The sequence below is a fragment of the Pogona vitticeps genome, chromosome 6 (assembly GCF_051106095.1).
Source record: "Pogona vitticeps strain Pit_001003342236 chromosome 6, PviZW2.1, whole genome shotgun sequence".
Classification (NCBI taxonomy): domain Eukaryota; kingdom Metazoa; phylum Chordata; class Lepidosauria; order Squamata; family Agamidae; genus Pogona; species Pogona vitticeps.
The window spans coordinates 51,928,865-51,952,123 of NC_135788.1; the positions used below are offsets into that span (position 1 = coordinate 51,928,865).

At 42.1% G+C, this 23,259-nt stretch overlaps 1 protein-coding gene across 4 annotated transcripts in view; it reads right to left on the minus strand.

Moving 5' to 3' along the window:
• The window catches only part of LARS2 (leucyl-tRNA synthetase 2, mitochondrial), a 119,608-nt gene that overhangs the window by 22,073 nt on the left and 74,276 nt on the right, over nt 1-23,259 (minus strand). For 3 of the 4 annotated variants that reach the window (XM_073003518.2, XM_073003519.2, XM_078377369.1), the window contains 3 exons: nt 19,659-19,841; nt 14,510-14,679; nt 7,842-7,919 (listed from right to left, as the gene is read on the minus strand). In XM_073003518.2, coding sequence (XP_072859619.2) covers nt 7,842-7,919; nt 14,510-14,679; nt 19,659-19,841 — 431 coding nt within the window. The remainder of the gene's footprint in view (nt 1-7,841; nt 7,920-14,509; nt 14,680-19,658; nt 19,842-23,259) is intronic. The other variant, XM_073003520.2, reaches the window with a different exon arrangement.

A 23,259-nucleotide genomic window follows, 5' to 3' on the forward strand; every position in this document is an offset into this window, starting at 1 on the left:
AATTTCTTATTTACACATAAAATATTTGGGCAATTAATGGGTGAGTGGTATACGGTGGAGTGTAGCCACCAAAGGCTATATGAACATTTTAACTTACTGGAGTAGGAACAGACTCCTTATAATTCACCATTACAAAAAGAAAATCAATCCACATGCTCATGTATCATTCACATTGCTGCAGTGGAACCACATGCTCAAGGAATAGGAGTGGAAGAAGAACTGGTGTAGTGTAGCACTGAGAGTGCTGGACTAGGACATGGGAGATTCCAGTTCTCATCCCCACCTTGGACCAGTCACTCCTTAATCCTGGCCTACTTCACAGGATTATTGTGAGGAAGAACTGGGGAGGGGGCAGAAGAGCCATGTATGCTGCCTTGAATCATAGAAAAATAAAGTTGGAAGGGACCTACAAGGCCATCAAGTCCAACCCCTTGCTCAATGCAGGAATATAATCAAAGCACATCTGCCAGGTGATTATCTAAGTTTTTCTTGAATGCCTCCAGTGTTGGAGCACTCACCAACTCCCGAGGTCACTGGTTCCACTGTTGTACTGCTCTGACAGTGACGAAGTCTTTCCTAATATTCAACGGAATCTGGCTTCCTTTAACTTGAGCCCATTGTTGCGTGTCCTGCACTCTGGGATGATTGAGAACAGATCTTGCCCCTCCTCTGTATGACAGCCTTTGAAATATTTGAAAAGTGCTATCAGATCACCCCTCAGTCTTTTTTTTTTCTCAAGGCTAAACATTCCCAATTCTTTCAGCCTTTCCTCATAAGGCTCGGTTTCCAGGCCCCTGATCATCCTTGTCACCCTCCTCTGAACTTGTTCCAATTTGTTAGCATCCTTCTGGAAGTGTGGTGTCCAGAACTGGACACAATACTCAAGGTGAGGCCTAACCAGTGCTGAATAGAGGGGGACTAGCACCTCACGGGATTTGGAAACTATACTTCTATTAATTCAGCCGAAAATAGCATTCACCTTTTTTGTAGCCACATCACACTGTTGGCTCATATTTAGCTTGTGATCTACAATTCCAAAATCCTTCTCGCTTGTAGTTTTGCTGAGCCAGGTATCCCCCATCTTGTAACTGTGCAATTGGTTTCTTTTTCCAAGGTGCAGTACTTTGCGCTTATCTCTGTTGAATTTCATTCTGTTGCTTTCAGCCCAGTGCTCCATCCTATCAAGGTCATTTTGAATTTTGTTTCTGTTTTCTAGGGCAGTGGTCCCCAACCTTTTTAACACTGCAGACTGGGTGGGGAAGGCGAGGTGTGCGCACAATCACAGGCATGCGCGAAGGGCAGGGGCGCTCAGGGGGCACTCACAGCATATGTGAAGGAGAGGGGGTGCTCTCACGCGCAGTCGCACGCATGCACGAAGGGGCTGTGCGGGGGGGAGTGTGTGCAGGGGGGCTGGGGAGAGTTGTCTCCATGGCCCGCTCCAACCCAGGCCACAGACCAGGGGTTGGGGACCCCTGTTCTAGGATATTAGCTATTCCGCCCAATTTGGTATCATCTGCAAATCTGACAAGCATTACCTGCACTCCCTCATCCAAGTCATTAATACAAATATTGAAGAGCACCGGGCCCAGGACAGAGCCTTGGGGTACCCCACTAGTTGCCTCCTTCCAGTTAGAGAAGTAACCATTAATTATCACCCTGAGTACGATTCTGTAGCCAATTGTGTATCCACCTGACACATGATCTATCCAGCCCACACCGAGTTAGCTTGCTAATCAGGAGATCATGGAGCACTTTGTCAAAAGCTTTGCTGAAGTCAAGATATACTATGTCTACATTATTCCTTCTGTCTATCAGGGAGGTGATCTGATCAAAAAACAAGATCAAATTAGTTTGGCAGGATTTGTTCTTGACAAATCCGTATTAGCTTCTGGTTATTACTGCATTGTTTTCTAGCTGCTTGCACAATAACCATTTTATGATCTGTTCCAGAATTTTGCCTGAGATTGATGTCAGGCTAACTGGCCTGTAGTTCCCAGGTTGCTCTTTTTTGCCCTTTTTGAATATAGGGACAACATTGGCCCTCTAGCACCTCCCCTGTTTCCCATGATTTCAAGAAAATAATGGATAGCAGTTCAGCCAGTTCCTTCAGTACTCTCGAATGTAGTTCATCCGGCCCTGGAGATCTGAATTCGTTGAAGTGGTAAGACTATTTGTTTATCTATCTCCAGCTGCAATCCTTCCAATTTGTTTGGAAGTTCATTGTCTGTCTTATAGAAAAAGACTGAACTAAAATAAGAACTGAGCACTTCTCCCTTTTCTTTGTCCTCTGTTATCATTTTTTTCATCTCCATTGTGGAGCTGTGCCACTATGTCTTTTCTTTGTCTTTTGCTACTCACATACCTGAAGAATGCCTTTTTATTGCTTTTAGTGACCCTAGCATGAGATCACTGAAGGCAAAAGGAGGGACAAAAGAAACCAACTGTAGCAATCAGCCCCGCCCTCACCTGTCCGTCACAGCTGAACAGTGAAGAAGGAGCCTATGAGTGGACAGAAGGCAGAGCCAAGGGGGGAGGGGGCTGGATATAAAGGCTGGTGGATGGAGTATGAGAGAGATTCTGGTAGAGAGAGACTGTGTGAAACTTAAAAGTGAACTGAGAGTGAGTTACAGATCTGTAAGAACGCTGAATGGAACAGAGAGTTAATAGAGTTTTGAAGTTATCGCCGTTTTGATTCAAATACTAGTGATTAGCAACCTGTGATTTACTTATTGAATATTAATCATATAATAACTTCCCTGATCCAATAAATCACTTGAGTGTTAAAAGTACACGTCTCCATGATTCAATGGTATTAGAGCAGTAATACCTGGTGGCAGCGACGAAAGAAGAAGAGAGAGAACCTCGTGAAAGCCTGGGGGGATAGGGGCTTCAGAGGAAATCGGCACACCAACAAACAATAATGGTTGGCTGGATAGCTCAGCGGGTTGGATCACCTGGCCATGGAGCAGGAGTTTGATTCCCCACTGTGCCTCCTAGGAGAAAAACTAACCTGTGTTGCCTTTGGCTAGCTGCACCACTACAGCGCCACCAATATTCGTAAGGATCACAAGTAGGAATTGTCTTAACAGCACACCATTAATTAATTAACTAACAATAATAAATAAAATGTTGTGGGAATACAGGACTTCTAAAGAATTAGAAGATGGAAAAATGGTCGAAATTACTTGCTACTTAAACACACATAAACTCTGCACATATAATGAGGTTATACATGTACTGGCCTAAAGGAGAAAACCCTGACATTCACAAAAAACAGCTGGAAGATTTGTGATGCTTGTTACTAAGGGGGAGAACAAACAAAACACAGGTGCCTGGGTACTCCTGCCAGTGTAGTCCACACAACAACCAGAACGATAATGGGTGCTCTCAGGGGTCCCCAAACCCTGGTCCGTGCCCTGGTGCCAGTCCGTGGCCTTGGCAGGACTGGGCCGCGGAGACAGATCTCCTGCTTCCCTGCACACACTCCCCCCCACGCCCACATGCACACATGGCCCACCCACTCGCGTGTCCTGTCCAACCCCCCCTGCACGAGCATGCCCCATGCATGCATGCGAGCGCCCTCACCAATCCGTGTGAGCGCACCCTACCCATTTGCGCATGCATGTGAGCGCACCCCGCCCACCCACAAGTGTGTCCCATCCACCCACGAGCATGGAGGTGCTTCACCCACCCGTGCATGGACCCCACCCTCACAACCAGTCCGCAGTTCGGAAAAGATTGGGGACCACTGCTCTAACTGGTCAAAGAAGCACGTTTTTAAGAAGGCAGAGCTGGTGAAAAGTTAGCCCTCTGAAAGTCGCTCAACTGTATCTCTCATCATCTACCACTATTAACAATGCCGGCTATGGCTGGTGGATGCTGAGGGCCATACATCTTCCACTCCTGGTCAGCAAATGTAGAAAATATGCCATTTTTCAAAGTGTTAGATTGAAAGAAGGCATAGGGATTAGTTGCCAAAAGCAGGAAATAAAAAGGCATTTACTGCAGACATACCTACTTTTCATTACACAAAAAACTTCATTTGTAAGTTGCTAGCTTTGCCACCTGGAGTAGGAAATGGCAAGCCAGTCCAATATCTTTGCCAAGAACGCCCCATGATCAGAAACAAAAGGCTAAAAGATATGACGCTGGAAGATGGGCCCCTCAGGTCGGAAGGCGTCCAACATGCTACTGAGGAAGAGCGGAGGACAAGTACAAGTAGCTCCAGAGCTAATGAAGTGGTTGGGCCAAAGCCGAAAGGACGCTCAGCTGTGGACGTGCCTGGAAGTGAAAGGAAAATCCAATGCTGCAAAGAAGAATACTGCATAGGAACCTGGAATGTAAGATCTATGAACGTTGGGAAGCTGGAGGTGGTCAAACAGGAGATGGCAAGAATAAACATCGACATCCTGGGCATCAGTGAACTAAAATGGACAGGAATGGGCGAATTCAGCTCAGATGATTATCATATCTACTATTGTGGACAAGAATCCCGTAGAAGGAATGGAGTAGCCCTCATAGTCAACAAAAGAGTGGGAAAAGCTGTAATGGGATACAATCTCAAAAATGATAGAATGATGTCAATACGAATCCAAGGCAGACCATTCAACATCACAATAATCCAAGTTTATGCACCAACCAGCATTGCTGAGGAGACTGAAATTGAACAATTCTATGAAGATTTACAACACCTTCTAGAACTGACACCAAAGAAAGATGTTCTTCTCATTCTAGGGGACTGGAATGCTAAAGTAGGGAGCCAAGAGATAAAAGGAACAACAGGGAAGTTTGGCCTTGGAGTTCAGAACGAAGCAGGACAAAGGCTAATAGAGTTTTGTCAAGAGAATAAGCTGGTCATCACAAACACTCTTTTCCAACAACACAAGAGGCGACTCTATACATGGAAATCACCAGATGGGCAATATCGAAATCAGATTGATTATATTCTCTGCAGCCAAAGATGGAGAAGCTCTATACAGTCAGCAAAAACAAGACCTGGAGCTGACTGCGGTTCTGATCATCAGCTTCTCATAGCAAAATTCAAGCTTAGACTGAAGAGATTAGGAAAAACCACTGGGCCACTCAGGTATAATCTAAACCAAATCCCTTATGAATACACAGTGGAAGTAAAGAACAGATTTAAGGAACTAGATTTGGTGGACAGAGTGCCTGAAGAACTTTGGATAGAGGCTCGTAACATTGTCCAGGAGGCAGCAATGAAAACCATCCCAAAGAAAAGGAAATGCAAGAAAGCAAAGTGGCTGTCCAACGAGGCCTTAGAAATAGCAGAGAGGAGAAGGGAAGCAAAATGCAAGGGAGATAGGGAAAGTTACAGAAACTTGAATTCAGACTTCCAAAGAATAGCAAGGAGAGACAAGAGGGCCTTCTTAAATGAAGAATGCAAAGAAATAGAGGAAGATAACAGAAAAGGAAAGGAAAGACCAGAGATCTGTTCAGGAAAATTGGACATATTAGAGGAACATTTTGCGCAAAGATGAACATGATAAAAGACAAAAATGGGAGGGACCTAACAGAAGCAGAAGACATCAAGAAGAGGTGGCAAGAATACACAGAGGAATTATATCAGAAAGATGTGGATATCCCGGACAACCCAGACAATGTAGTTGCTGACCTTGAGCCAGACATCCTGGAGAGCGAAGTCAAGTGGGCCTTAGAAAGCCTGGCTAACAACAAGGCCAGTGGAGGTGATGGCATTCCAGTTGAACTATTTAAAATCTTGAAAGATGATGCTGTTAAGGTGCTACATTCAATATGCCAGCAAGTTTGGAAAACTCAACAGTGGCCAGAGGATTGGAAAAGATCAGTCTACATCCCAATCCCAAAGAAAGGCAGTGCCAAAGAATGCTCCAACTACCGTACAATTGCACTCATTTCGCACGCTAGCAAGGTTATGCTCAAAATCCTCCAAGGTAGGCTTCAGCAGTATGTGGACCGAGAACTCCCAGAAGTACAAGCTGGATTCCGAAGAGGCAGAGGAACTCGAGACCAAATTGCTAACTTGCGCTGGATTATGGAGAAAGCCAGAGAGTTCCAGAAAAATATCTACTTCTGCTTCATTGACTATGCAAAAGCCTTTGACTGTGTGGACCACAGCAAACTATGGCAAGTTCTTAAAGAAATGGGAGTGCCTGACCACTTTATCTGTCTCCTGAGAAACCTATACGTGGGACAGGAAGCAACAGTTAGAACTGGTCATGGAACAACTGAGTGGTTCAAAATTGGGAAAGGAGTACGGCAAGGCTGTATATTGTCCCCCAGCTTATTTAACTTATATGCAGAATACATCATGCGGAAGGCTGGACTGGAAGAAACCCAAGCCGGAATTAAGATTGCCGGAAGAAATATCAACAACCTCCGATATGCAGATGATACCACTCTGATGGCAGAAAGTGAGGAGGAATTAAAGAACCTTGTAATGAGAGTGAAAGAGGAGAGTGCAAAAAAACGGTCTGAAACTCAACATCAAAAAAACTAAGATCATGGCCACTGGTCCCATCACCTCCTGGGAAATAGAAGGGGAAGATATGGAGGCAGTGTCAAATTTTATCTTCCTGGGCTCCATGATCACTGCAGATGGAGACAGCAGCCCTGAAATTAAAAGGCGCCTTCTTCTTGGGAGGAAAGCGATGACAAATCTGGACAGCATCTTGAAAAGCAGAGACATCACCTTGCCAACAAAAGTCCGAATAGTCAAAGCTATGGTTTTTCCTGTAGTGATGTATGGAAGTGAGAGCTGGACCATAAAGAAAGCAGACCGCCGAAGAATTGATGCCTTTGAATTGTGGTGCTGGAGGAGGCTCTTGAGAATCCCCTGGACTGCAAGGAGAACAAACCTATCAGTTCTAAAGGAAATCAACCCTGAGTGCTCACTGGAAGGACAGATCCTGAAGCTGGGGCTCCAGTACTTTGGCCATCTAATGAGAAGAAAAGACTCCCTGGAAAAGACCCTGATGTTGGGAAAGTGTGATGGCAAGAGGAGAAGGGGATGACCGAGGATGAGATGGCTGGACAGTGTCTGCGAAGCAACCAACATGAACCTGACACAACTCCGGGAGGCAGTAGAAGACAGGAGGGCCTGGCGTGCTCTGGTCCATGGGGTCACGAAGAGTCGGACACGACTAAACGACTAAACACACACACAGCTTTGCCAGGAAGCATATGAAATTCTTCCCCATTGCTTGATATGACAGCCCTCTATAGACTGTCCATCAGGAGGAGTCATATTCAGAGTTCTCCTAGTAACAGTGGTTCTTTGTACTATATTTACTAGAAAAGATCTTTTCAAAGTGAAATTAGAACAGACTTCATTGTTTTATAATGAAGTGAAAATTCTTGGTCTTGTTCTAATTTTAGCTCTCATACTTCCTGGTTTCAGACAGGAGAGAAAGTTGATATTATGAAGTGCTAATGAAATCGTATCCTACCATACTATCTAAGCTAAGGGCTTGAAGGTTTTATTCTGCATCAGCCAAACATAAGGGTGTGAATCACCAGCCTGCACAATCTGCAACAGCTATAAGGATCCAGCCAAAAGTCTTAGAGCAATTAAGTGAATATTTATTTTGCTTCTTTATTCAGAAGCAAAGTATTTAAAAAAACAAACACATAATTCTTTTACTACCCAACATTTTATCTTACTTGAAAACATGCTCTAAATGACAGCTTGATATATTTACAGTATTAAGAGAGGTTTGTGAAATGTGTTTGATTATTATTGGTCTTCGGAAACCTGGCAGGTGTCATATTTAAGTAATTCTAAAAAGGGAGATCTCAAACACACACACATATATATAAAATAAAAAGTGATATGCCATACTTACTGACAACTTGTTACTGAGGCCCATCAGATAAGCAATTGCAGCATTAAATAAATAATCCTTCAGGAGGCATTCTGTTACCTGATTAAACAAAGACAAAATATTTTTCCCTTTCAGTAAACAGGATCAACCACTTTAACTTGGCATGAGAATGACATCCCATTTGGCACTGAGCAAGACTCAATGAGGAGGAGAACTCTAGTAGGAGGGTGACACAACAAAAAAGGCCATCCTGCTGGTCATCACCCACCTAATTTCAAATGGCAATGGGATCTAGCGGGGAACTTCAGATGGCATCTCAATGTTCAGGCAGGCTTGTGCTGCGGGACGAAATCCTTCATAGCCCAACTTTGTATGTGTATACTCAGAAACAAGTCACATAAAGCTCAGTGGAACCCTACAACACTAATGGTCATTCTCGCTGGGGAATTCTGTGTGTTCTCTTAAAAAACAATAAAAATAATAATAGCTTCCAGGACCTAGATATGGGATTTTAAGTGTTCACAAAGAGTCCCAAAGACAACACTAATCACTATCCAATCAGTTAACACAAGCAAGGAAGCACACTGTTAGCTGATTTGTTATAGCTATAAGAATACAGTGGTGACTTGCTTGACGATGTTAATTCATTCCAGCAAAATCGCTGTAGAGTGAAAACATCGTCAAACGAAATTAAACCCCCCCCCACTGAAACGCATTAAAAACCGGTTAATGCGTTCCAATGGGTGAAATTTCTAATTGTCCAGAGAAGACCCTCCATACGGCGGCCATTTTCGGGTGCCTGTCTTGTGAAAAATGCCTCCTAAAAACAGCGGGGAGCCATTTTGAGCAGCCGGTGGCCATTTTGAAAACCGGACAATCAGCTGTTTTGATCGTTGTAATGCGAAGAATTGGTTCCCGAAGCAGGGAATCAATCATTGCAAAGGGAAAAAAACCCATTAAAGCATCGTTTTACACGATAAAAAATGGCATATTTTCTACATTTGCGATCGCAAAAACATCGTCGTGAAGCGGATTTGTCGTTATACGGGGTAATCGTTAAGCGGGGCATGACTGTATCACTATATAAAAAGACTTGGAATATCCATTTCATGTGCGTATTATGACTATGAACTGCGGAATAGCCCACTTAGCACCTCACTTCCAAAAATTCTCTGGACTTGCACTATCCTTCTCTTCCAACTACACAGAATTTTTTTTAAATAGGAGGAACCATGTGACCTACTTTAAAACAGAGTCTGGACATTTCTTTGAAGTGATAGTCAGATCTTCAGCTACTAATCTAGAGTAGTTATTTGGATCTTGACTTGTATCCCAATTTATATGAAATTACTTTTTCAAACAATCACCAATTATGCAGTTTCTAAAAAGGGCAACGTTTCCAAGATCTATAATCATAGGTTAGGAAAGATGAAACAGATTGGCTCCCAAAACAACTGTGTTCACCTCCATGGGAAGATATCACAAAAGGGTGACTACTGGATCTTTTGTATCCCAAGAAGAACAATATTAAACAGCAAAGGACCTCACAAGACACATTAATAAATGAAAAATGAATATTCTTTATTACCTATTGATTACAATTCTAATAAAAGGGGTTTCATGCATTCAACACATTCACACTACATACATATTCACCAAAGAGAGAAGAATTCTTTATTTGTGTTGTCCCAAGTTCCAAAGAAAGTAGTTAGTTCCAAAAACCTTTTCGTCTCAGCACACAAATTAAGGTTGCCCAGATGCCTCTTTTTATATTCTTTTTTAGGCAGGTTGCTAGATGGCATGCACATTAGATGTTTCTTTGTTTCCCCCTAGATATATGGTCCTTATCACTTACTGTGAAGTATGGAATGCTTAATGTGTCTTCCATCACTTAGTGGACAGGTGTGGAATCTGCTTGCTCAAGAGGATCCTCGTACCAGGGTCTTCTTATCCCCTGGGTTTGCTCCACTCCCTTAATTAGCAGATGTTTTTTGTCAACTTACTGAAAGCGTAGTTCAAAACGTTCAGTTCAAGAGTTGAATTTCTCACAATGAGGGCTTACAGCCAGAAATACAAAGTCCCATATTTTCTCTGGGTTTTGTTGGTCAACATCTTTGTGTCCTAACTCTCTCTCTGGTTCTTCAACTTATCCAGGCCAAACATGCACACACCTTACAAGACATGCTTCATGTTACAAAACAGATCATTTATTAACCTCAAATATAATTGTATACAGAACTTTTATTGTACACATGCAGTTCCTATGCACATGTACACACATCCATGAACTTGCAACCACACCCATGGCAGGAAGGGTATTTTCAATATGCATTACATAGGTTTTTTCATTACTTCATTCCAACAGGTTTTGTAAAAAATAAATAAATCTCTGATCTATAAAATGTGCAATTCTTTGTGTCAGCTTACTGCAGAGTTGTTAACTGTCCTCAAGAATCCTGTTTTCTGTTTTCTGGTTGTACTTTAACGAGACTCAGCCTTGTACTATGAATTCCTTTTTCTGTATGGTACCATTGGATCGGACGACTTGGATAGATAAGGTACACACTAAGCATCTTAGCCTTAGTCACTGATGCCTATAGCAGGCATCCATTTTGGCAGTTTTTTGAATAAATTAAGAAGCACTGAGCAGGAACTAGAAATGCATATTTAAAGTACTGTACTAGGAAATGTATTCACATTTTTTATTATTGTTGTTTTACTGTGAATGCATAAACATCTGAACAAGGAGCGATCACATCTGGCACTTAATTAATTAATTATTAATTGCTCCTTTTTAACTGCCCATCTGGACATTCAATCTACGAGATGAGTTTTAGTGACAATGTGTTTTGTCTAAAAATAGCCCAGTGCTGATCAAGGATATGGAAAATGTGCCCCTCCCCAATATACTGTTTGACTGTTATCTCCTACTATCCTTGACCAGCGGCCCACTTGGTGGGTGGTGGTGCTGTATGTTGAAGCCCAATAACCTCGGGAGAGCCACATATCCCACCATCCTGGTCTGGTCTGTCCTGACTGAGTGGTTCCCCAAGATCCTTGGCAGATGTTTCCCTGTTACCTGATATTTTTAACTGGAGATGGCAGAGATTGAATTTAGGATGTTCTTCATGCAGCGCTCTGCCAGCAAGCTATAGTCCCTTCCCTGAGAGACAGATACTGATGCTCCTGGGATAATTGCAAAGCAACTGGAATTACAGACACACACACACACATACACACCCAATAAGAAATCTTGGGCAAGTTTCAGTGGAAGGCTCTTTCAAAATGAGAACTTTGTTGTTGTTGTTTAGTCATTAAGTCTTGTCTGACTCTTCGTGATTCCATGCACCTTACCAGGCCCTCCTGTCTTCCACTGCCTCTCGGAGTTGGGGCAAATTCATGTTGGTAGCTTTGATGACACTGTTCAACCATCTCATCCTCTGTCGTCCCCTTCTCCTTTTGCCCTCACACTTTTCCAACATCAGGGTCTTTTCCAGGGAGTCTTCTCTTCTCATGAGATGGCCAGAGTATTGGAGCCTCAGCTTCAGGATCTGTCCTTCCAGTGAGTACTCAGGGTTGATTTCCTTCAGGATGGATAGGTTTGTTCTCCTTGCAGTCCAGGGGACTCTCAAGAGTCTTCTCCAGCACCACAATTCAAAAGCATCAATTATTCGGCTGTCAGCCTTCTTTATGGCCCAGATCTCACTTCCATACATTACTACTGGAAAAACCATAGCTTTGATTATGCGGACCTTTGTTGCCAAGGTAATGTCTCTGCTTTTTAAGATGCTGTTTAGGTTTGTCATCGCTTTCCTCCCAAGAAGCAGGCGTCTTTTAATTTTGTGGCTGCTGTCATCATCTGCAGTGATCATGGAGCGCAAGAAAGTAAAATCTGTCACTGTCTCTGTATCTTCCCCTTCTATTTTCCAGGAGGTGATGGGACCAGTGGCCATGGTTTTAGTTTTTTTGATGTTGCCCTTCAGACCATTTTTTGCGCTCTCCTCTTTCACCCTTATTAAGAGATTCTTTAATTCCTCCTCACTTTCTGCCATCAGGGTGGTATCATCTGCATATCTGAAGTTGTTGATATTTCTTCCAGCAATCTAAGTTCTGACTTGGGATTGATCTAGTCCAGCCGTTTGCATGATGTATTCTGCATCGAGTCCAGCCTTGTCATACTCCTTTCCCAATTTTGAACCAATCAGTTTTTCCATATCCAGTTCTAACTGTTGCTTCTTGTCCCACATATAGACTTCTCATGAGATAGGTAAGGTGGTCAGGCATTCCCATTTCTTTAAGAACTTGCCATAGTTTGCTGTGGTCCAGACAGTCAAAGGCCTGAGCGTAGTCAATGAAGCAGAAGTAGATGTTTTTCTGGAATTCTCTGGCTTTTCCCATAATCCAGCGCAAGTTAGCAATTTGGTCTCTAGTTCCTCTGCCCCTCTGAAATCCAGCTTGTACTTCTAGGAGTTCTCGGTCCACATACTGCTGAAGCCTGCCTGGGAGGATTTTGAGCATAACCTTCCTAGCATGTGAAATGAGTACAATTGAACGGTAGTTGGTGCATCATTTGGCACTGCCCTTCTTTGGGATTGGGATGTAGACTGATTTTTCCAATCCTCTGGCCACTGCTGAGTTTTCCAAACTTGCTGGCATATTGAGTGTAGCACTTTAACAGCATCATCTTTTAAGATTTTAAATAGTTCCACTGGAATGCCATCACCTCCACTGGCCTTGTTGTTAGTTGTGCTTTCTAAGGCCCACTTGACTTCACTCTCTAGGATGTCTGGCTCAAGGTCAGCAACCACACTATCTGGGTTGTCTGGGGCATCCAGATCTTTCTGGTATAATTCCTCTGTGTATTCTTGCCACCTCTTCTTGATGTCTTCTGCTTCTGTGAGGTCCCTACCATTTTTGTCCTTTATCATGTCCCTCTTTGCACAAAATGTTCCTTTAATATCTCCAATTTTCTTGAACAGATCTCTGGTTTTTCCTTTTCTATTATTTTCCTCTATTTCTTTGCACTGTTCATTTAAGAAGGCCCTCTTGTCTCTCCTTGCTATTCTTTGGAAATCTGCATTCAATTTTCTGTAACTTTCCCCATCTCCCTTGCATTTTGTTTCCCTTCTCCCCTCTGCTATTTGTAAGGCCTCGTTGGACAGCCACTTTGCTTTCTTGCCTTTCCTTTTCTTTGGGATGATTTTTGTTGCTGCCTATTGTACAATGTTATGAACCTCCATCCATAGTTCTTCAGGCTCTCTAGTTCCTTAAATCTGTTTTTCACTTCCACTGTGTATTCATAAGAGATTTGGTTTCGATTATACCTGACTAGCACAGTGGTTTTTCCTACTTTCCTCAGTTTAAGTTTGAATTTTGCCAGAAGAAGCTGATGATCAGAGCCACAATCAGCTCCAGGTCTTGTTTTTGCTGAATGTATAAATGTTCTCCGTCTTTGGCTGCAGAGAACATAATCAATCTGATTTCAGTATTGCCCATCTGGTGATGTCTCTTGTATTGTTGGAAAAGAGTTTTTGTGGCGACCAGCTTGTTCTCTTGACAAAAATCTATTAGCCTTTCCCCTGCTTCGAAGTTCAAGGCCAAACTCCTCAGTTGTTCCTTTTATCTCTCGACGCCCAACTTTAGCATTTCAGTCCCCTATAATGACAAGAATATCTTTCTTTGGTGTCAGTTTTAGAAGGTGTTGTAAATCTTCATAAAACTGATCAATTTCATTCTCCTCAGCATTGGTGGTTGGAGCATAAACTTGGATTACTGTGATGTTGAAAGGTCTGCCTTGGATTCATATTGACATCATTCTATCATTTTTGAGATTATATCCCATTACAGCTTTTCCTACTCTTTTGTTGACTATGAGGGCTACTCCATTCCTTCTACGGGATTCTTGCCCACAATAGTAGATATGATAATCATCTGAATTGAATTTGCATATTCCCGTCCATTTTAACTCACTGATGCCCAGGATGTCAATGTTTATTCTTCCCATCTCCTCTTTGACCACATCCAAGTTATCAAGGTTCATAGATCTTACATTCCAGGTTCCTATGCAGTATTTTTCTTTGCAGCATCGGACTTTCCTTTCACTTCCAGGCGTGTCCACAGCTAAGCGTCCTTTCGGCTCTTCCTCAGTAGAATGTTGGACGCCTTTTGACCTGAGGGGCTCATCTTCCAGCGTCGTATCTTTTAGCCTTTTGTTTCTGTCCATGGAGTTTTCTTGGCAAAGATACTGGAGTGGCTTGTCAGCTCCTGCTCTAGGCGGATCATGTTGAGTCAGAACTCTCCACTATGACCTGTCTGTCTTGGGTGTCCCTGCACAGCATAGCCCATAGTTTCTCTGAATTACTCAACCCCCTTCGCCACAACAAGGCAGCAGTCCATGAATGGGCAAAATGAGCATAGTTTATGGCAATCTAGAGTTTGTGATTTCCTTCCTCCATCTGGAGGCCATGTCATACTTAGATATTGCACTTCTAGGTTAGGACATAAGTCTGTGCTGTAATGGCATCACATTTACTCTCTTCAATTTATAGAGGGGGGCATCTTAAAAGCAGCAATGAAGGCTCATGTTCTGCTAAAAGAGCCGTTTCACTGCTATAGCTTCAACTGCCAAAACATCACTACAAGCCAAAGTGACTGAGTCATTTTAATAATAGTCAGAATTTTGTTCTAACCTCAGAGACTGTATGGTTCTTCAGCTTCCAGATACGGGTGGCTTCGGCTTTCTCTTTCTGATTCAGCTGCCGAGGACTGGGCAGAGTTCCAGAATTCCTAGCTGTAATAAATGTGGTTGCTAACTGCCAGAGGCGAAACTGCCATCTTTCTACCCCAGGGATTGCATCAGCTGAGTGAAAAATGGTAGAACAGAAAGAGAGACGTTTTCATTAGTACAAATTTAAAAAAACAAACAAACAACCTTGTCAGAGGGAGAAAGTTGAGAAAAAGCACTACCCCTTGTAATGAGGCATCATTTAGCAATTTGGAATACAAAAACATTTCAAAACACAACTCATTACACTGAGTTCAATCATCATCATCATTCTTTATTATAGTCACAGACCAGCAAGATTATAAGAAAACAAAACAAAAAAGAAAAACTATATGTAGTATATGAATCCTTCTTTCAAGGTGATTGCAAAATTTTCTCTCTAGTTCTCACAGCAATCAATAAAATTTAGACACCCTATCAGTAATAAAGTGGTGCCTCGCTAGACGATGATAATCCGTTTCACTGAAATCGCTGTTTAGCTAAATCATTGTCTAGCAAAAAGCATTTCCCCATTGGAATGCATTGAAACCTGTTTAATGCGTTCCGATGGGGAAGAATCGTCGTTGTCTAGCGAAGATCGGCCATAGGATAGCTGCTTTGTGAACCGCCAATCAGCTGTTTAAATCGCTGTCTTGCGAAGCTTAGGTCCTGAAAACATCTGTTTTGCGAGCGCGGAGGGAGCTGTCAAAATTGTCATCCAGCGAAAATTGGTTTGCAAAGCAGGGACCAGACATTGTCCAGCGAAATTCCCGCATGAGAATCACTGTTTTGAGAATCCCTATAGCGATCGCAAAAAGTCAATGTCTAGCGAAAAAACTGTCATGTGGGGTAACTGTCTAGCAAGGCACTACTGTATAAGTGGAGGCACCCTCTTAACAGGACAGTAACAAATCTGTGGGGCTACTGGAAAGAGGAGAGTGCAAAAAACGGTCTGAAGCTCAACATCAAAAAAACTAAGATGGACTTCTGGCTTGACGCCGCGATGAGACAGCAGCAGGAGGACAGAGCTCTGTCCCCTGGGCTGAAATTCTGACCTGCTTGGGACACCATATGGTGTCGGAACCACCCCAGAGAGGTGGTGAACTGGGGGGGGGAGCCTGATCATCACGGGGGAGACGGCGGTCACCCCCATTCGATCCAGGAAACTCCCTAATCAGCCAACGGGCAAAAACAAGCAAATCTTTGCTTGCAAGTCGCTGGCAGCCGACTAATAAGAAACAACAATCAAGCGATACAACATCAACGTTACTACGGGTGAGATAACTAATTGCTTGTGATTATCCCTGGACAATACAATTCCTATATATAGGAAAAAGAACCTTCTATCACTCTCATGAATCATTAGCGGCAGTTAATCTGGAGAGAGGATAGTTGATATGAAAAAATAATATGAAGATTAATTGGATTTAATTACTGTACTCATTCAAATACGTTTAAAAATACTTTAAGAACGTTATAATTTGGCGTTAGAGACCTTAAAGAATTTTCTCATAAGTTATTACCAGACAAGTTTCGACTCATGTTTTGGCTACTTGAACTCTTTTGGCATAACACCTAGAAACACTGACCTTGAACACTCCACGGCTGTTTAAGGCTTGTATTTCTCTTTGACTTTTTTTAATGCCGGGCTGGATAAATTAACCCTAAAGTGGATCTTTACCTTGGGTACCTTGGCCCAAAGTGAACCTTTGGAACTATCTCCAGAGACTTGGAATTTCAGTTTTGGCCGATGCAGAAATGTGGGAATTAGGCTACCACGACATGGCTACAAACACAGAATTGAACTGTAAGATTTGGTGCTTCTGAATCTTGGTCCAGGCCTATTTAGCCAAACTAGATCTTCTGAAACAGCCCCGAGAGCTGGAAGTGCTTGTGTTTGACTAGCTGGCGTAAACCCGTAGAAATTAGGCCATCAGGCCACGGATACAACCATTGCATTCTACATCGAACTGGACTGTGAGACTTGGGGGCCTTGAACTTTGGCTTAAGCTTGTGGGCATCTGGAACAGAATGGCACAAGGACAATTTTGGGATCAACATCTGGAAAATTATAGTCAACAAGCAACTGTGAACAACGAAGAAGGAAATGAGAACGTGCCAGATGATGTATGCCAATCAAAAGAGGAGCTGGAGGAAATTAACCTAAAAGAAACCTCAAGTTTGGACCAGAGGAGAGTATTAAGGGAAGACAAGGGGTCAAAAATAGTAAAATTAACCAAAAAAAGCCTGGAAGATCCATCGAAGATAGACCAAGTGCTTAAAGAGCTAGTGGACATAAACCAGATACACAAAATAGTTTCAGAGGGCATGAAAGATGGCATAATGCTTAGAGACACAAAAACACAAAGTGAAAATAGGGAAATGAGAGAGGGAATTACTTAGAAAGATGAAAAAGGGAAAAACGAGAAGGGGCCCCTTATTGTTGGAAAACATGTATATATTTAACATCGAGAATTGTAAAAGGGTATACTGTATTCTTTATATTAAAAAGTAGAATTAAATTGAAATAAGGGAGCCCTAATCAGGATAAAGAGGTAATATGGTGGTTTTTCATTTTAGGTAAACTAAACTAGATATAAAGCTGGAGTATGGATCTGGAACTACCTTTAATAAGAATGCTATTAGAAGACTTGAGAATATTGTATATTATGAAAGTAGTGTTATGATAATAGCCATATTATATATCAAAATATGTATATGAATGGTTAGAATGTTTGAAAGATGTTTGGAATTTGGGGGATAACTGGGAAGACACTGAGATGTAAAAAACAAATAATTGTAAGCAAAACATGTAACACGATGTTTGACAAGCACAAACTAATGTAGATAGATTGAAAAACTAATAAAATGTTTATTTAAAAAAACTAAGATCATGGCTACTGGCCCCATCACCTCCTGGCAAACAGAAGGGGAAGAGATGGAGGCAGTGACAGATTTTACTTTCTTGGGCTCCATGATCACTGCAGATGGTGACAGCAGCCCCGAAATTAAAAGACACCAGCTTCTTGGGAGGAAAGTGATGACAAACTTCGACAGCATGTTAAAAAGCAGAGACATCACCTTGCCAACAAAAGTCTGCATAGTCAAAGCTATGGTTTTTTCAATAGTGATGTATGGAAGTGAGAGCTGGACCATAACGAAAGCTGACCGCCAAAGAATTGATGCTTTTGAATTGTGGTACTGGAGGAGGCTCTTGAGAGTCCCCTGGACTGCAAGGAGAACAAACCTATCCATTCTAGAGGAAATCAACTCTGAGTGCTCACTGGAAGGACAGATCCTGAAGCTGAGGCTCCAACACTTTGGCCATCTCCTGAAAAGAGAAGACTCCCTGGAAAAGACCCTGATGTTAGGAAAGTGTGAAGGCAAGAGGAGAAGGGGACAACAGAGGACGAGATGGTTGGACAGTATCACCAAAGCTACCAACATGATTTTGACCCAACTCCGAGAGGCAGTGGAAGACAGGAGGGCCTGGTGTGCTCTGGTCCATGGGATCACGAAGAGTCAGACAAGACTAAACGACTAAACAAACAAACAACTGGGTAGAGAGACACCTTTTAGTGGAGAGATTAACTTCCTTCTACAATCATCATACATTCTGTAGTGAAAAATAACATGTTAAATAGTTATCCATGGGTTTAATCCTGTAGCAGCTATGCAATTTTTTTTTCAAATATTTAGACTGAAAGGCCAGTGGCGAAACTGTTTGCCAAGAATGTCACTTTTACACTTTGATGCAAAGTGATGACTAAAATAAATACTCTCTTGCCATGGAGATCAAAGAGGAAGATACAGCTTCAAATGGTACAGCTTGCAAAAAGAAGATAACAGGAATAACTCAGCAGCACTATGGAACACAGATCAATAGCCGTCTTCATTATTACTCCTAGAACAGCTGATTTCAGAATAGATTTCAGACAGACCTCAACCTAAATCCATCTGCTACATTAGGCCTCCTGAATCTGTCCTACTAATTCTGAAGATCTACTCAATCCGGGACAAGCAATTAGATTTAGCTCCTGGAAATAGATTTCTTCAGAAGGATCGGTGAGATTTGTCTCTTAAGTCTGGTTTAAGACCAGAGTGTTACATTCAGACAGAAATCCTAACCACATTTAACCAGGGAGTTATTAAGTTGTATTAAATTTAGAATGTTAATGTTATCCAGTTAACTAACTCTCTCATACACTGAAGAAACAAATGCCTTTTCTCAACTGTAAACCTAAAGGGACACAAAATTGGGGCCCTTGGTGCAAACATATGCATGTGCAATTTTTTTACATGCACCACCAGGCTCACTGAATTATCACATTGACACTGCAAAGCCTGTTTTTGAAAGCACTCTAATTTTAAGTCTTCTCTTTATCGCTCACAGCATCCCAAACATCTCCTCCCTACCCACCCAAAAGCCACTCAATATGGCTTTCAAACTCTGCCAGGTGGAACAAACCAAAGAAAAATCACAGCACAATGTTCTAACAGTTAAAGTGGCTACAAGACAGGCCATTTGTTGTCAGATGCTCATTTCTTTTATTTATGCCTAAATTTTAAGCAATACCAGGAAGCTTTGATTTTGGTGACAGCAGTAGCTCTGGGGGGGGGGGAATAGGTGACACTCTGGTCTAAAGTACAGTACTCTCACCATCAGGCCTACAGGAGGAAGAACAAAATACAAACACCTGTATCACACTTGTATTCTTCTGCATCAGTGCTAATAACACCTTCAAGGGGAAATAAAGACTGAGAAGAGACCTATCACATTATCTCATCTGTCATGCTTTAAGCCAGCAAGCTCAAGAGAGCCGGATGTGAATAGCATAGACTCCTGTGGCAATTGATAGCTCAAGCATTAAAAAATCAAAATGTGAAAAAACCAATAGAAATCCTCCAAACCAGACATTTTGTCTGGAGTGCAGCAACAAAAAAGAGCGAGTTGAGCAAACAGATTGAACATGGAATTCCACCCCACCCCCGCCATTGAATGTCTTAAAGGTATTTTCCCCCCAGTTTGAGCACAAATTAAGAAATCAAGTGTCGGTAACAAGAAAAAACCTTACTCTTTGCTTCCCATAAGATGTCTTTTTCTGGAGAGGCAGCAAACAGCAGGTAGAGTCGAACTGTATCAATTCCATACTTCTGGACTATTTCTTCAGGATCTACACCATTGTGCTTGGACTTGCTCATTTTTTCCCATACCACCTGCAGCTTCTCTTTGGTTTTTGCATGAACAGGTTCAGGACCTAAATATATACATATACAGAAACCAGAACTTTTTTTTGCTCTGTAAACTTCAAAAGGAACTTAGTTGCAGAAATATTTTAAAACATACATTAATAGGGATTTGAAAACCAGGTGAAATGAAAATCTCATTCATTCATTTATTTTTATATTTATTGGATGGGAAGTAATGAGAGTTGGGGCTGGCAAAAGCTACTCTTGACGGTAATAAAAAAGGACTGCTGTCTATAGACTACATTCCAACTGCTAGTCTCAACTGGAGCAAACTCAATGAATAGCTATGATTTACATAAGTGTTACCATGCAATGAGTCTACCTTGATTGCTAGTCATAACTGGATATAGATCTGAGAAGCCTAACTTCTCTGACATATCTTGCTAAGTGACCTCCACAAAACAGTGACTTCCAAAAGTGACAAAATCCCTATCTCAAAATAGATTTTCTATTTCTGAAAGTCTGGAGCAGCGTCACATGTTTCAAGAAAGCAACAGAGGAGGAGCAAATTGGTTTCAATGTCCTTTATTACAATTCCAATTCAAAGTATAAAAAAGAATTTATACACATGAAGCATATACGTACATGCCCAGGGGGAAAAGAGTAAAAAATTTCTTGCACTTTAGCACTGCATTCCTCCTCCTCTGTAAAGAGCTCATCTCATTTCAACTCAACACTGTCAACCATGTAAGATCTACGCACAACCCAATTCTTAACAATATGCATGTTTCACTCTTATTTGATATACAGGAGGGGTTTCTTCCTGCAGTCTCAGCTACAGTGGTGCCTCCACTTACGAACGTCCCTACTTATGACCAATTCGACTTACGAACAGCTCCAGCTGCAAAATTTTGCTTCTACTTGCGACCGGAGCTTCTATTTATGAACAGAAAAAGGCAGGGAAAAAAGGCAAGAATTCAAATTGCTAACTGTAGATGGCAAAAGAGGCTGCTTCTTTGTAGTTCTTTCGCCCCAACAGTTAGAGTGAATGTGATTGAGGAGGGACTCCCTGGCTTCTGCTTCTCAGTGAGCATGCGTGTATTTGCAGGGAGGTTTGGGACTGCCTGTTAGGTAAGGTAAGGTGCTGTTTTCTGCTTTTTAAAAACTGTGTTTTTTGCAGCGTGGTTTTAGGCTGGAGGGGTTATGTTTCTGTGCTGTGATGGGTCTTTGGGGTTTGTTGGGTTTGTTGGGTCCCTCCCATTTCCGATGGGTCTTGGAAGGTTTGGTTGCTTTTTGGGGGTTCCCCCCATTTCTGATGGGTCCTACATGCCTTCCCTTGCTTTTTCCTTTGTTTTCTGTGCATTTCTGACCTTGTCCCTCTGTTCTCTGTGCATTTCCAATCTGCTCCCTTTGTTTTCTGTGCATTTGCAATGGGTCCTGCATGCTTCTCTTGCTTTTTTCTTTGCATTTCCGACCTTGTCCCTTTGTTCTCTGTGCATTTCCAATCAGCTCCATTTGTTTTCTGTGCATTTGCAAAGGGTCTTGCACACTTGATTGCTTTTCTTCCCCCCCTCCCCAGCCGGAAAGGATTAATTGCGTTTCCAATGAGACTTGCAGTGCTTTTTTTGGTGATTTTTTTCTTTGGCCAGAACGGATTAATGGGGCTTCAATGCATTCCTATGGGAAATGGTGCTTCGACTTACGACCATTTCGACTTACGTCCATCTTCTGGAACAGGTTATGGTCGTAAGTGGAGTCACCACTGTATCTTATTCTTTCATCTAGCAATATGTTCAGCTGATAAGAACTGCTGGATCAGTGGTTTAGGTATCTGGTTGTGGAGCCAGAGGTTGGGAGTTCGATTCCCCCTTGTGGGAACTGGACTCGTTGCTCCATTCCAGCTCTGCAGTTCTAAGATTATATATTAGTTTTAAGCAATCTGACTCATACTTCCCCTGATTTATATGCAGACTGGAACACACAAACCTTTTAGACACTGTGTACTTCTAAAAACGTTGTTATGAAGTTCACAGTTCAAAATCTGCATACAAAAATGGGCATTTCACATTGTCTTTAAAAATGCATTTATTTTATTTATTTAATATTTATTTATTTACTATTCCGCCTATCTAGACCAAAGTCTGCTCTGGGCGGTATGGCACATGTTTGTTTTCAGCAGAATATGGAGAAGATATTTTAGGAAGTACAGTGTCCAGGCTCTTCCAGCCAGCAGGGCCATGGAAGGGGGATTCTGAAAACTGTAATTCAAAAAGGTAAATTTTCCGAGCTCTGCTTCTGAATCTTCAGACTGCTGTGGAAACCAGACCGTCTGGTAATCAGACCTATGATTGAATAAATATGAAAACAACACAGCTTGGGTACAGACTGGTTTGTCCATCCCCATTCTGAGACAGATTAACATACAAATCACCATTTGCCTCCTATAGAGAAATTGAGCTCTTTGCCTTTCTTCTCGGTTCTTAGCAGAATTCCAGCATGACAGCTTAGGGGCTTGTGCTCTGTTAGTGGATTTGCATTATCCATGTTTCTGACTTGCCAAGGTTACTTGGTAAGGTCTGCTAACTGCTTCAGCTACAACCTTCGCAAGAAGAAGCACATACCCAAAAGTTCAGGAAAATTCTGACTTCTAATGCCTATGATGGGTTGTTGAGTTTTACCTGAGTTACTATAAGGTTCTGACAGTAAAAGCAGACCAGGCACCTTTAGCTTAGTTCTCACCTCTGCCTATGCTCTCACTCTGAAAATGCATTCTGTGGATACTCTGTTTCTGTATCCTGACTACCTGTTTCAATGCAGCCTGTCTGCATGTAGTATCGTTTACAAAAATTAGCTTTCTTGTTTTGACTTGCCTACATAGAATGTTCTTTTGTGATTCTGTAATTTGATCTTCTTTTTAATTTTCTCCTAAATGCAACAGAAATCTTTCTCCATTGATTTTGTGTGTCAATGTGCATGAGTAAAATAATCCCCACTCCCTCAATTCTAAACACAGTGCCTTCTGGCTGGTTACATACTGCTGTAAGTGGGGTGTCGATTTACGAACTTAATCCGTATTGGAAGGTGGTTCTTAGGTCAAAAAGTTCGTAGGTCGAATCTGCATTTCCCATAGGAATGCATTGAAAACCATTTAATCTGCATCTGCTCTTTTCCATCCATAGAAACTAATGGGAAGCTGCTATTCCGCCTTCTGCCACTAGGTTCCCCCTTAGGTTCAGGAAACGGAGGAAGGCAGGGAACAGTTTGCAAAGCACTTTAGAAATCTTTTTTTTTTTCACTGAAGCCAATTTTAAATCATGTTTTAAAGCATGTTGTGCTGATTTTTTCAGCACAAAGACAGGCTTTTTAGGTGCTGAGGAAGCCTCCCCAAGCCTCTTCAGAGCCAGCCGATCAGCTGATAGGCGGGGAGAGGAGGGTGCAGGGGGGGGGAAGCACAAAATGGCTGCCAGGCTCCCTTCTGGTGTGGGT